At 36.7% G+C, this 15037-nt stretch overlaps 2 protein-coding genes across 3 annotated transcripts in view; one reads left to right on the forward strand and one right to left on the reverse strand.

The window, feature by feature from the left end:
• smurf1 (SMAD specific E3 ubiquitin protein ligase 1) overlaps positions 1–4163 on the reverse strand; it is a 45309-nt gene extending 41146 nt beyond the window's left edge. For both annotated transcript variants that reach the window (XM_084089131.1, XM_084089130.1), the window contains exon 1: positions 3877–4163. In XM_084089131.1, the coding sequence (XP_083945257.1) occupies positions 3877–3931 (55 nt within the window). In that variant the 5' untranslated portion in view covers positions 3932–4163. The remainder of the gene's footprint in view (positions 1–3876) is intronic.
• A 6521-nt stretch (positions 4164–10684) lies between these two features.
• On the forward strand, positions 10685–15031 carry arpc1a (actin related protein 2/3 complex, subunit 1A). Its single transcript, XM_084086658.1, has 10 exons — positions 10685–10883; positions 12221–12310; positions 12416–12520; positions 12616–12838; positions 12918–13025; positions 13131–13343; positions 13474–13549; positions 13654–13847; positions 14419–14509; positions 14633–15031. Exons 2-10 carry the CDS (start codon positions 12247–12249, stop codon positions 14669–14671), a joined length of 1113 nt encoding a protein of 370 aa, XP_083942784.1. The 5' UTR covers positions 10685–10883; positions 12221–12246; the 3' UTR covers positions 14672–15031.
• Positions 15032–15037: the final 6 nt, after the last annotated feature.

The following is a 15037-nucleotide window of genomic DNA, read 5'->3' on the forward strand; positions in this document are numbered from 1 at the left end:
GATAGGGGTTAAATGAATTGTAGTTGATCTGTGATCCGTACGGACCAGGCCCCACGGTTCAGCACGCATGTAATTCATGGATTAATTGCAAAGTTGAACTATTATAAAGTGAAAATGTATCATTTCCACATGTTTTTTTCTTGCCAATTTACACATTCAAGCGATTTTAAACCATTCCAGCACAAGCGAACTCTACAGTTCTCAAACAGCACATTGATTTATAGGGCTGTACTGTCTCAGTCGATTAGTCGATTAATTGGTCGATACGTTCTGGTTCGACCAAAATTATTTCATCAGTTTTGCCGCGCTGAGGCGTGCTCATTTCATCAGGTGGAAAGCACTAACTGCTAATGGGGGTGTTTTCAGAGTACCCTTGTTTCACTGTAACAGTCTGTCTTCAGAACACCCCCCTTGTTTTCACCTTTTTCGGATTAGCCCAACCCAAGAGAGAGCGTTGAGCGATAACTAGAAGGTTTGATGCTGAATATTATTTATTTAATTGTGAGAGCGTTTAATAGTCAGTCCTCTTCTAACATGTCAACAACAAAGAAATCAACAGTGTGGCAGCATTTTGTTAAAATTGATAACAGGAAAAAGGTCGAATGCAAAGTTTGCAAGCAACAGTTTTCCACAGCTCGACGACAAACATGACATATCATCTAAAAGTGGTAAGCTCACTTGTCTGCGTTAGCTTGCCCTGTCTGTTTTGAGTAGGCTATATGAACATATCAGAATTTGCATATTTCAATGTTTTAGTGTGATAACCTAACTTTTTTATTTTTTATTTGGAGCCTAATGCGCAATTGCGCTGTGCTGTTGGTTGTGTTAGTTTTGAGCCTAGGATGCTTTATTTTTCAGTTATGCACTTTATTTCGTTTCTGCTCTTGATCTGGTTTGTTTAATAAATATTCTTTTTTTATTAAAGTGGACGTGCCTTTTGTGTTTATTAAGAGTAAAAGCTTTAAGTTAATAGTCTATTCGTGTCTCAGCTGCGAAGCTGAGCTCATGTTCAGCCTCGCTCGGTGCGAGGACATGCACGGTGAAATGATAGTGTCTGACAGTTATAACTTATTATTATAACATATGACAAAAATAATTGTCTAAATTATGTTGCATATTCCTCAACAGTTCTTGTGATGATATCACTAGTTGACAACATAGTACTATTTTCGGAAATCATAAGCTATGATATTGCGCAGGTGCACGTGATGCAGCGCTGTCAGAGCCGACAGACTCGAGTGTCAGACTCATTTCAGTGCAAAATAATTAGGTCAAAAACGATTTAATATACTGCAAATAGCCTACTAGTTGTTTATATTTATTTATAATTCATTTAGGCGGACAACAAGGCTACCAAGTACTGCGCATCTAATTAATTTAACGTTGTTTTTTTTTTTTTTTCGTCATTTTTAGTCGATTTTAGTCGATTTTTAGTCGAAAATTTCAGGACTTCAGTCGACCAAGATTTTCTTTGGTTGAGTACAGCCCTATTGATTTATCTTCTGCATGTTCTTGTGCTTGAACAGACACACACACACAAAAAAAAATTAAATATACAAAAAGTACTAATGCAATTAATAAAGTGATAGTCCACCCAAAAACAATAATGAAGAATTGAAAACATGTCGTTTCAAACTTTCTACATGTATGGCTTTCTAGAGTGGGAACCAAACTACACTGGAGCCCATTGACATTTCTCAAAATATCTTTTATGTTTCACAGATGAAGGAAAGACAAGGGTTGGAGCAACACGAATGCAAGTACATGAACTATCCCTTTAAAGAAATCGCTGAAGAACTAGAATCATTCAAAGGAATCAGAAGCAGAATCATTAAATTCATTACAATTCCCTGACTTCCTAAATGTTTAGTTAGCCTAGAAACAAGATTAGATGCAGCTCCTTCTCATTTACACAAACTAAACGATATCAGTTTATGTGAAACAACTGAAAACATACCAGCATACACAAGCATTATTTTGCTTGGAATAAAACTGAAAAATAATGTTCTCTCACCCAAACGCCTAAAGGGAGCACCGCTGAATCGACTGATGCTATCAGATAAAAATCTTGCAAGCTTTTTTTGGTTACCCAAATCCTCTGGACTTAAACGCCCCGCGAGACTAAACAGTGAAGCAGCCATTGAAGAGATTCAACACTCATTGTTTCATGAGACAGACATTCCTTGTCCAATTAGAATTCCTTTCATGGGCCCAGGGGGGAGAGCAGCACAGCTGGAGGCGCTGGGTTTGTCTGCGGCCCCAAAGCTATCCACCTCTGCTGTGGACATCTCTTCCACAAACAAACTCTCAAGTGGTCACAGAGGAGATGTTGTGAGACACAGACACATCTGCGTAAAATAAAGAGCAGCTCATTCAGAGCTATCTTGTTTGTGCGGGAACAATGTCTTTATATGGTGTCATCATCGCCTCCATCAAAGTAGTTCACTGTATGTTTGATGTCAAAACAGTTCTGTCAGATAAAAATGGGGTCATGTGCGATGAAAAAAACCCCAAAACAAAACAAAAAAACATTATGTCCAACTAAAATTCGAACTTTCTCACATTTAAAATGACAACATGCTGATATAATCCACTTGTTCTAGTGGCATACATCAACGGTCAACAGGAAAAAGCCGTAACACTTCACAATTCCATTTAGCATTAATTACATTAATTTAAATAAACTAACTACATTAAGAATACTTATAAAGCATTTATTAATCTTAGTAAATGTTAATTTCAGCATTTACTAATACACCATTAAAATCTAAAGCCATATCTGTTAATATTTTTCAATGGACTTGAGCTAACATCAACTAACATTAACCGATTAGAATTTGTTAAAGAACATGAACAAATATTGATAAATAACACTGTAACAAAAGTACTGCTCATTGTTAGGTAATGGTAGTATGTTAATGCATAAACTAACATCAACTAATAGGACCTTATTGTATGTCCAAAGATATATAAAAAAAAGAAAAATATGAGTATCCTCTATATCCTTGTCCCTGCTGAGTCTATAATGTGATACAAAGCACATAACCGCGTACTTCTGCAATCATACTAATCTTTCTATTCCACAGACACTTTAAAAGGCACTGATATGTCAACAGTAGATTTGGTTTACAGAGGCAATTGTAAATCCAATCCTTCAGGGCACTGTCACTATGTCTGTGATGATATCATAGAGATCAGTATGCATCAATCATATCCTGTTCATTTCCAAGCAAGAGTGATTTCAAAAGAGTAGGGGAAAAAAAATCCTTCCCAAGAAAACCCCATCAGTGCATTGTGAAACGGTACACAAGCATAGAAAGATCAAGCACAGTAACCCTTTGTTAACTTGTTTCAGTGAGCAAATATAATAAGCAAGACACAACGCAAAATATTAACGAACAGTCTGCCACACACGATGGCAAGTCTTAATATCTTAATATATAACGGAGACACAGCCATCCAGATGAGGGGAACCGAGAAAACAGCTGCCTCTGCTTCCTTCATCCGGTATACACTCAGCTGATTTATGACTAATCCAACCTAACAAACCATCCACGGGGAGCCGCTTTCGGCTGATAACGTTCACATAAGTGAAAATAAAGCATGTCCACGGACTATTGTGCTGTTTATAGGGATGTTGATGAAATAAAGAACTGCTTATCGTCTTAGCATGCGTTTAGCATGAAGAGCCAGGCTGCTGCAACTCGCCCCAGCAGCAGAAGCTAGCAGGATAGTCGGTCGCTTAGCCTTCCACACACACACACACATGAGCGACAAACACACAGCGATAATAACCTAACTAGAAGTACGAAATGATCATTAACTCCGTAAAGATTAAATTAAAACAATAAAGGAGCTTATTTGTGGTCGCTTTACCTGTCAGTCGGATTTTGATGCTTGACCCGTTCCTTCGAGTCCCAGGATTCGACATCACTCCCACAAAATAACCAACGAACTTTCTCTCAGGATAAACCCAAGACGCTCGCTTCAAGCGGATATAAAAACGTATAAAAACGCGCTACGCTAATATGTGGGTTGTGCATGTGTTTCTAGGCGATAAAACGGTATTATTTCCGTCTGGCAAATCCCCTGTAGCTTTCAGACTTAACAACACAGGCTAACATTTTTTTGAGCTCAACGGCGTTCTGACATCACGTTAGTACAGCGGAACGTGCACGTACTCGCGCTTGGGCGTGCGCGCGCTCTTCTGTCTGGCGCTGGCAGTACATACATTGTGGGATGTAAAAGGATGTTAGTCATGTGCGTTTTGATGTTGTCCAAAGCTGAATTACTTCATGAAAAAATGTACGTTGGCTGATGTCATTAAAAGTATTTTAATTTTAATTTAATTTAATTTTATATATATATATTTGAATAGATAGATAGATAGATAGATAGATAGATAGATAGATAGATAGATAGATAGATAGATAGATAGATGTTGTTGTTGTCACTTGTAATAAATAGGCTAACCAGATGATGATTTACATTAAATTCGCTTGATAGTTGTCATGTGGTAGAAGCAAATAAGGTTGGTCTGAGCAGTAGGGGAAAGGACTGGATTCAAGGACATTAGCAACTGGAAACAATAGAGCCATTTAATAGTGTTGTGCAGAAGAAAGGCCAATCCACACATAAACAGCAGGCTAATGAGGGAGGCAGGCCACACACTGGCCCTTTTCTATCCGTCACCACTTTAATGAGAAGAAAGGCATTGTGCTCTTGGCATTAGAATGAAATGTATTTGATCTGAAGACTCATTAAAATGGAAACAAATACTAATGCAATTAATCAGTTCTTTGTGTGATGCAATGTGGTTTGATGCACAATTAAAAAATGAACATGTTAAATAAATGGACACATTCCAATGTACTGATAAATTCTTTAGGACGTCATGTAATTATGGCTTGACACTTTTAAGCTCATCTTGCTCATGCAGATATATTGATCATAATATTGCTCATTTTGAAAATTCAATGTGACTATGGGCCAATTAAAACTATTATACTGAAACTATTAACAACTCTCTTAGAAAAGGTTCAATGGGTTAATATAGAACCAAAAAAATGTATGATTCAATTTTAAAGAACCCTTCATAACTTAAATTATTGCATGATACTTACTTTTATGTTTCGGTTTATTTAAAATTTTACTCAGTAAAATTATATGAAAAGTTATGACAACATATGTTTTACATTGCTTTAACTCATAAAAATACGTTAAGCAATTTTCAACTTATCAAGTTATACAAGATTCAACTCATTTTTAAGTCAGTTTTTCAGCGACTTTTTAAGTCAGCGACTTTTTTACAGTGTAGTAAAGTATGTTTACAAGATGCTTAAGTCATAATATTTTCTTTTATATTTACATAAAATATTTTATAACATGACACAATATTTTATAAAATGAATTAATTCAAACTAAATCCATAAAATTATCCCATGATGGGAACCCCTAAAATGTTATATACCTGAAAGAACCCTTTAAGGTTCAATAACTTTTCTTCTAAGTGTTTATATATTGTTTGCCCTTTTAACATATTTGTTGCATCAAAGGGTTTCTCAATAATAATGTTATGACAATTAGTTAATTTGAGTAAAAATGTATTTCAGTTTAAATTCAAATTACAAGTCTTTGTATTTGTGTGCTTTGGATTTTAGAGAGTGGTTGCAAGGGCTTATAATTAAATGCCAGATTTACATGAGCTGAGAACAGCAACAGTCATCAAGGAAGTCTAACACCATTCACAACTAATTATATATGTGAGATTGTTTTAGAATGTGGTACATATGCTGGAAACTACCCAAATATGAAATATGAACAGATGGACACCCTTTTGGCCTAATTTTCTCAATCAATTGAGATGTTGATGTAGCTCACTTCTGCCATCTCTTGGTCGTAACATGTGATAAATGCAGGATTTGATTGTTTGCCAACTGCCTGAAACAGCCAGAGCCTCTGAAACTAAAAGAAAAAAATCTACTCACTGACTGAACAATTGATGAAGTAGAGAAGGAATTGAATGAAAGTGTGTGAATGAATAAATTCACATGGGGTTCCCCCTCGGTAGAGATTGGGAGTGGGGTCTTAAAGAATTCCTTTAAGAAATATGCTAATAAAAAGTATTAGAATATTACACGTGTCGAGGGAGAATGTATTGGGGTGGACATTGGAAATCAGATTGGCTGCTGCTCTCTCTGTTGTCATGGTTGTGACCAATAATTAGCATTCGAGAGTCAAAAAATACCTTTTTATACCTTTAGTATTTTCTGTCTATTTTATGCGAGTGGATAATATGCAAATGAAAACTCACAGACTCAAAAAATATATTATCATACAAAAATAGACTAGTTAGATGAAAATTGGTTCACCTTTCATTAAATGACTCTTCAATGCATTTTGCATTTACAGCTAGAAATGTTGCTTCAGTCCTCCAAAATTGTTAAATTATGTTCAAATGGTTCTGCTAATTGGTGATTTTATAGGCCTATTTATAGGTGGATTCATACTATTTGTATATTATGTATATACGTTAATAATAAAGGGGAATTATTGTAATATAAAAATATGAGAAATATGAAAAACTGTTAACCAAGCATACTTTACATTACTTCCAAGTCTTGAATGCAGCACAAATGGAGTGTTTGAAAGAGAGGGTCAAAAACAGGATAGAAAATAGCTCATTACTTCGAAATTAGGATGTTTTTTTTATGTAAAAATCTTGCTTGCATTATAAGTGGACTTCAAAGAACATGATACTTTTTTTTTTAAATGCAGTTCATGACCCCTTTTAGAAGGCAAATGTAGCTATCTCAGAATATACAGCTGAGTTTGGATACCTATGTATGTTGCCAGGAACAGCTTCTGTGTATCAGGGAGCAGCATGTGTGTTCACAGCTTTGTGTTAGCACTCTTGATTAACCCTTCATACATGCTTACATATGTATGTGTAAGTGTTGTGAGTGGTGCATATTGAAAATAATCATCTTACAAATTTTTTTTTTCAACTCAGTTGGGCAGCTCACTTTTTTTATCAATAGAAAAATAAAAATGTAGATTTCTAGATATAATCTAGATTTAATAACTGGTAACCAAGTCATGAATGCAAATCTAAAAACAGTTTCTAATTGATATATATTTCTAATATATATTGAATCATGAGGGTAAGAAAAATAAACTTAGCACATTTTAAGGATGCTAAGATATTTGGACTAGAAAATTATTTTTTATTTTTTATTTGTTAAGAATGCTGTGTTTTCTTCATCCAACTATGTGTGGTCTCAAAAATGAATGAAATTAGATTAATATGAATTAATAATAAATACCAACTGTGAAACCAGCTCTAAAACAGCCATCGTGTGTTAGAAATAATACCACGGCTCTGTGCTGAGAACAGTGATGAGCTTTAAAATATCACATATTCCTAGTGGAGAAATTGGTGCCGGCAAGACCGGGAACACCAAAAAGGTCATGCAGTTCTTGGCAGCAACTGGAGGAAAGCCAGCTTCAGATTTCAAGGCAAGCAAATGGTTTTGATGTCCTCTGTGGAACATCACACCCCGTTCTATAGGCCACAAGTGTTTAGACTGAATCATGTCCTCTATTCTCCCTTTCCTAGAAGCCAATGCTAAAACCACCAGGAACAACAACTCTTTCCCTCATGTCCTGAAACAACATGCAAAGATTGCAAGTGCATTAAAGCAGTTTCTACTTAAGGCAGTTCTTCTGAATCACAATGTCATATTTATTCTAGGAGAAATTTATGTAAATCCACTGCTAAGCTTAGTGACAACTTTGAGAGCTATGAGTTGACTGATTATTGTCATACACTAATTTAGCAACTCAAAGCTGCAGTATGACAATCACCTGGGCAAATCTGGCAACTTCCTGAAGCCAAAAGGATGGAACAAATGTCCAGAGGCCCATTTTGAGCTGGTGCATTATCCTGGAACTATAAGTTTACATTCAGGAAAAAATATTAATATGTTGTTGCTAGATTGTCAAAGGAAAAATAAGGTCCCATGTTGATTACACATCCCAGGTGGGACACAGCATTGCAGGATTGCTATACAAAAACAAAGATCCACTGAATGAAACAGTGGTGGGCCTGTTGCAGTCATCCTTGCCTCTTTTGGCTCAGCCCTTCAAAGCAGAGGAAACTGGGCAAAAAAAAAGAAAAGAAAAAAACCCCCAGCTCTTCCTTCGAGACTGCTTTCTATAGGAACTAGTGTCCTATATAAGTATAACAATATGCATGAACATTCCCCCAAAACATGCACTTGTTTAAGTAGATATTTTCTTTGGCTGAAAGAAAGAAATTATTCTTTAGGTTTATTCTTTAGGTGAATAAACCGATGACAACACTGCAGTATGCCAAATGAACAATCAGACCATTTACATTTATTAATCTTTTTTTTTTGTGTGCATTTTATTCATGTTCATATTTATTCATTATTTCTATCACAGTTACTTTTTTATTGATTACATGATTACTTGATATTCACAAAATGGCAATTGTTCATAATTCATTGATTCTCCCATCCCCTATAATTTTATCTTTTAAAAATGAGAGGTATATGTATCCTCAAATACGTTCACCAATGCACATCCATTAAGCAGCACAGATTGTTATTATTTCAGTATACACCCAGTGTTTTGGCTTCAGTATTTCAGTGTTTAGGTGTGTGTGATGCATTCTTAATCCTGCACCTGGCAACTGGCATCCTAAAGGGAATCTGCATTTCCCAAAAAGGCTTTCCTAACAGACCTCGGTTTAAGCAGTTGTCCCTGTTAAACAGTAGCAATCTTTTAGCATACTTATTAACTTTGTCTCTCCCTATTTCAGAAATGTCCTCATTTAGAAAATTCCTTCAGCTCACTGTGAAAAAATAATATAAGTCATTAGTTTCTATTCTTTTCTTGACTGCAGTGTTTTATTTTCAGGTTAAACCTTTGCTCAAAGTGGCTCTACAAGAGAACAAGATAAAGGCCAAAAAAGTGAAGCTGTGAGCTGCTCTGGAGAAAACTACAGAAATGGTAAAGAATTTTAAACTTGATTAAAAATGTATCACTATTTCCAAAGAAAAGAGTGATGCCAAGGAAAAGAGTATATGACTGTGTCTGTGTGGTTTTAATTTTTAATGAATTGCATTTTTACATCCTTAGGAACAAAATACACTTGCAGAAGCTGAGGAGCGCGGATGAAGCAGAATATCAGCATGAAAGAACAGATATCCAGAATATGAAAGAGCCTTTAGAGGAAAAGAGCGCTGCCAATGCTTGAAGTGCTCAAAAGCGCAAACTAATGGACCTGAGAAGGGACTTGGAAGGATAGGAGTCGACTCTGGCAAAGTCAGAGAAGGAAAAACAGTTGAAAGCAATCAAGGATTTCACTAAAATATGGCTGTAAATTCCCTTCACATCTGTTACCATGTGTGAAATCAAGCAAACACATGTTATTGATTGACAAATTAAAATAAAGTAACATAATGATTTGAAATTACTCAGTTTATTGGCTCCAAAAAACCCACTATGGCTCTTTAGGGCCTGGATGCAAAGCACTCTGACAGGAGACCTTAACCAATGGGATGAAAGCATTGCCAAGGCACAGAAGGAAAAGAAACATCTAGAGAAGCTTCAGCAGGAAGATATTACTGATAATTGATGCTTTTGTAATTAAAAAATAAGATCCAAAGAGAACAACCAATCTAGAAAATTACAAGAAGCAAAGACTTGGAAGATCTCAACATAACGCTTCATCAACCATTGACTCTTTTTTCCTACTATGGGAGTCAATGGGGACCAGACACCAACATTTTTCAAAATATCTTCTTTTGTGTTCAACAGAACAAAGAAACTCATACAGGTTTAAAACAACATGATGACAGGATTTTTATTTTTGGGTGAACTATCCCTTTGAAATACACTCAATGTGAATTTCTCATTTTATCTGCTCAAAAGTAACCCTTTTTTGAATCTGTAAAGGAAACAACATCAGAGTAAAATAGTTCCTCTAAGCTAGTCTGGAGGAACAGGTCAGAGGTCATGCTAAAGCTTTGAGGATCACAAACAAGTCAGACTTGAATGAGTCAGACTTGAATGAAATGGAGATACAGCTGGACAATGGCACTAAGAACAACAGTGATACCTTCAAGAGACTGTAACAGCATAGCTTTGACCCCACTTGTGAATGAAATTGTGTTTTATATGAAATAGAAATCTTTTGTAACAATGTGAATCTTTCCTTTCACTTTTGATCTGCATCCTTGCTTAATATAAGTATTAATTTCTTTAAAAAAAAAAAAAAAAATGACTGACCCCAAAAACATTTGAACGGTAATTTTGTATTGTAATATTTTGTAATTTTGTGTAATGTGACCGTTGCTATATTTTAGATTTATGATAGTGTGCAGAATGTGAGACAGCAATGTACAAGAAAAGGACTTTTAAGAGAGAGAGGTCATATTTAAAAAAAAAAAAAAAAAAAATCCATACAATGACATTGTAATATAGCACATATTTATAAGGACGAGTCCTTATCAGAAACATAATAATAAGAATAGCCTGAATCCGTCTAAGATTGAAAGTTGCAAACTCTTTTGTTTTGAACCTTGGCCTGCTCGTGCTCTCCCATCCCTCACCATTGTCTTCTGAATGACTTGCACACGGACACGCCCACCGTTCTGCTGTGCGTACGCATGCGCGCTGAGCTGTGTGCCATTTCCTGGATTCCTTGACAGGCCGAAATCAGGGAGCGAGAGAGCAGTCGGAGTGAATTCGTGTCGACTGTCCAGAGTCCGCGAATTCAAGTCCGTCCACCAGCTGAACAACCGAGAGCGAACATCCTTACGAATATTTCCACAAGAAGCGGAACATCGGTTCAGGTAAATGAGGCCCTTGTCATGCCTTTTTCCGACAGCAGGGAGCGGACTGAACCGGCATCTTAAGCAAGGCCTTCCTGATCCTTAAATTTAACAGACCGCGAACATTGTGTAACTTCACTCGCATTATAACCGTGTTTACATTTGTATAAGGTGCTACAGACGTTTATCTTTAAATCCGGCGTCTCTTTTCCTGCATTCTGCGTAATTTTACTTGAAATAAATCGTTTTTTCGCGTTAGCTTTCGGCTAATGTAGCGGGCAGACAGCTCCCGCACAGAAGCCCACGGCATCAGATATTGATCTTCTGCCTCGCCCACGCCCTAAAACCGGGAACTGACAGCCGTCATCAGGTTTTGCCAGTTGAACAGGCAATTTTTGCTTTAGTATATGATTACACACACACAAAATAAACATTGCATTTGTGGTTAGGGACATAGACTGATGGATGTGATTTAGCCTTGGTATGCCAATTTATCAGTGCTGGTTTACACTGTTTTTGAAACTTATGAAGCCATTTACAACTAAATCCAGAGTGCATGATTATCCACTATTGCGAGTGTGGTACTTTTATCGCACTCGCAATCAATGTTCAATTACAAAATAGTTCATGTTAAGTAAAATTCGGCCAGTTAATTCGTATATTTATCCTCCGCTAAAGTAAATAGTTGAAAAAGAAGCCAACACATTAAGCGACACACACACTAAAATCCGGACTGGATTAACCTGTATGAGTGGAGTGGACTGAGAGAGAGAGAGAGAGAGAGAGAGAGAGAGAGAGAGTGTGGCTGCATCCGATATCGCAGTTGGCTGACAAAAGAAGTGTGTACGAATTCACAGTACTCATAAAAGAGTAGGCAGTAAGTATCCAGATGACCTACTTCTTCCTGCAAGATTTTGAAGTGTGCATATGATGGACACTTCACTATCCCATGAGGCCACGGGAGAGGATTTATGAATGGCAGTGAAGCGACATAACTGACGCTGGTAGGTCACATGATAATGACAACATGGCAAATGTAACATCCAGATTACATTGAGACTACCACAAACTCATACTATAAAGAACATACTTTTTAGCAGTCATGAAGTAATTACTTATTCAAAATAATTTCGGATGCAGCCAGAGATTCCCCTCCTGGCTTTCGTAATCGCTCTGCTCAAGCTCCACTCCGGGTTTTTAATTTCCCGCTCCCAGCACACCAGTTAGAGAAAACGTACGTTTTTCCTGCTAAATGAATAAATCTAAATATCAAAACTAAACTCAGCTCAACCAACAAGTATACTCTTAGTTATAATATTACTGGCATAGCAATTAAATATGGTTATGTTTCTTTTCAGGCTGAGGTGCAAATTATTTGAAGATAATGTCACTCCACCAGTTTTTGTTGGAACCCATTACATGCCACGCATGGAACCGGGACAGGACCCGTAAGAAAGCTTCTCATTGCTATTTATTCATAGATGTTGTCTGTATCCATGCTTTTATCAATTTTGAATTTACGCCCATCTCATGTTTTGTTTTTTCAATGACAGAAATTGCTATCAGTCCAAACAATCACGAAGTCCATATATACAAGAAAAGTGGAAATCAGTGGGTGAAAGCTCATGAATTAAAAGAACACAATGGGCACATCACAGGTAAAAGTCCCTGCAAACTGAATGTTACATTTCTTAAGTTACTCACAGACATTATGTTGAAATGGCCTGTTAACCATTTTTTTGTTCTTTTCCAGGCATTGACTGGGCTCCTAAAAGTGATCGTATTGTGACTTGTGGAGCGGACCGGAATGCTTATGTATGGAGTCAAAAGGACGGCGTGTGGAAACCCACCCTTGTTATTCTCAGGATCAACCGTGCTGCCACGTTTGTGAAATGGTCTCCGCTGGAGAACAAGTTTGCAGTGGGGAGCGGAGCACGACTCATATCCGTTTGCTACTTTGAGTCTGAAAATGATTGGTAGGTCACAGTTGATATATTGGGCTTCATTGATTGGTTTGCCTTACAGGTGTTATAATTTTTTTACTTTTTTTTTTAGGTGGGTTAGTAAACACATCAAGAAGCCCATACGTTCAACTGTCCTCAGTTTAGACTGGCATCCAAATAATGTGCTTCTGGCAGCTGGGTCATGTGACTTCAAATGCAGGTGCGACTTTGTATATTGAAGCTTGGTAACACTGTCAATGTCTCTGAGCATAGAAATAAACCTTTTATTAGCTGTCTGAATCATATTTGTGTGTTCGTTTCTTAGGGTATTCTCTGCATACATTAAGGAGGTGGATGAGAAACCAGCTCCAACTCCATGGGGGTCCAAGATGCCCTTTGGGCAGGTGATGGCAGAGTTTGGCGGGGCAGGAAGTGGAGGATGGGTTCACAGCGTCTGTTTCTCAGCCAGTGGGAACAGACTGGCTTGGGTCAGCCATGACAGCACTGTCACTGTAGTGGACCCCACAATAAGCTCAACGTGAGTATCGGAAATGGTTGGCGTGTTTAGAAAAAAATTATTTCTGATTTGCTGGTGTAGACTTTTTAAACCGTCCTGGTTGTAATATGTAATGCTCACTAATGACTAATATCTTGCTTCTGTTTTGCAGGCCAAGTCAGTTGAAGACAGAATTCCTTGCCCTTTTGAGTGTGACTTTTGTTTCTGAGAACAACATTGTGGCAGCAGTAAGAACCCTTTTTTTTCTTTTCTTGGTTGAAACGTGTTTGTTGTGTTGCACTTTAGAGGCGACTGCCTTTTTCAGGACCTAATCTTGAGTGTTTTCCATTAGGGTCACGACTGCTGCCCTATGCTGTTCAGTTTTGATGATGGTGGAACCTTGACCTTCATATCCAAGTTGGACATTCCAAAGCAGAGCATCCAGCGCAACATTTCTGCCATGGAGCGCTTCCGCAACATGGACAAGAGGGCCACCACTGAGGACCGCAATAGCACCCTAGAAACCCTGCATCAGAACAGCATCACGTAGGCCAAATTATTTTAAAATTATATATAAACACTACCTTTCAAGAGTTTGGGGTAAGTTTTTTTTTTTTTTTTTTTTTTTTTTGCCAAAAGAAATTAAATTAATTAATTAATCAAAAGTGAAAGACATTTATGTTGTTAAAATAATCCTTAAAAAAAAACTATCACAATTTCCACAAAAATATTAAACAGCACAACTGTTTTCAACATTGATAATAATAGTAGGCTAAATGTTTCTTGACTAGCAAATCATCATATTATACTGATTTCTGAAGGATCATGTGACACTGAAGACTGAAGTAATGATGCTGAAAATTCAGCTTTGCCTTCACAGGAATAAATCAAATTTTAGAAATATTAAAATATTAAACAGTTATTTTAAATTGTAATTATTTCACAATAGTATTGCTTTTACTGTAGTTTTGATCAAATAAATGGAGCCTTGATGAGCATAAGTGGCTTCTTTCAGAAGTCATACAGACCCCCAAACTTTTTAACTTTATACATAAATTATTAATTTCGTTTGTTTTTGTAACTGTGCACAGTTAAAAAATATATTTTTACTTTGCAGCCAAGTGTCTATATATGAAGGAGACAAAAGAGATTGTCGCAAATTCTGCACTACAGGAATTGACGGAGCAATGACCATATGGGATTTCAAGGTTTGTATTTTTTTTTTTTTTATAAAGATGCCTTTAACTTTTATGCAATTCATTTGCTTCCATTTTTCCCTTGAGTCACAGTTAACCTGATTTATTACCATGTTTGCTTAATTCTTTCCACAGACCTTAGAGTCTTCAATCCAGGGCCTGCGGATCATGTAAAACTCGCACCGATCTAGCATGACACGGCACAAGCAATGCAGCTTGAAGACTAACAAGGAGATTTCCGATAACACTTCTGAAAGTTTTTAAATAAAAAATAAAAAAGCACTGAGCAGTGGTGTGAACTGATGTGTGACACTCTTAAAAATGGAAAAACACTAATGGAAAAGGGGGTTAGGATCTTTGTTTTCTTTTTGTTTGTTTTTTTTAATAAAAAAAAATCTATGCCAAAGCTGGCACCCCAGGAGTGTGTGATGGTTGATCAAGATGTTCTGGCTCTCCTGGGGAACTTGAGAGGAGTTAAATTAAAAGGAGAACTTTATGTAAATGGTCTGCTAGAAATAAATGACGTATACTACACACCAT

The sequence above is a fragment of the Abramis brama genome, assembly GCF_963993115.1.
Source record: "Abramis brama genome assembly, chromosome: 1".
In the NCBI taxonomy this organism is placed as follows: Eukaryota; Metazoa; Chordata; class Actinopteri; order Cypriniformes; family Leuciscidae; genus Abramis; species Abramis brama.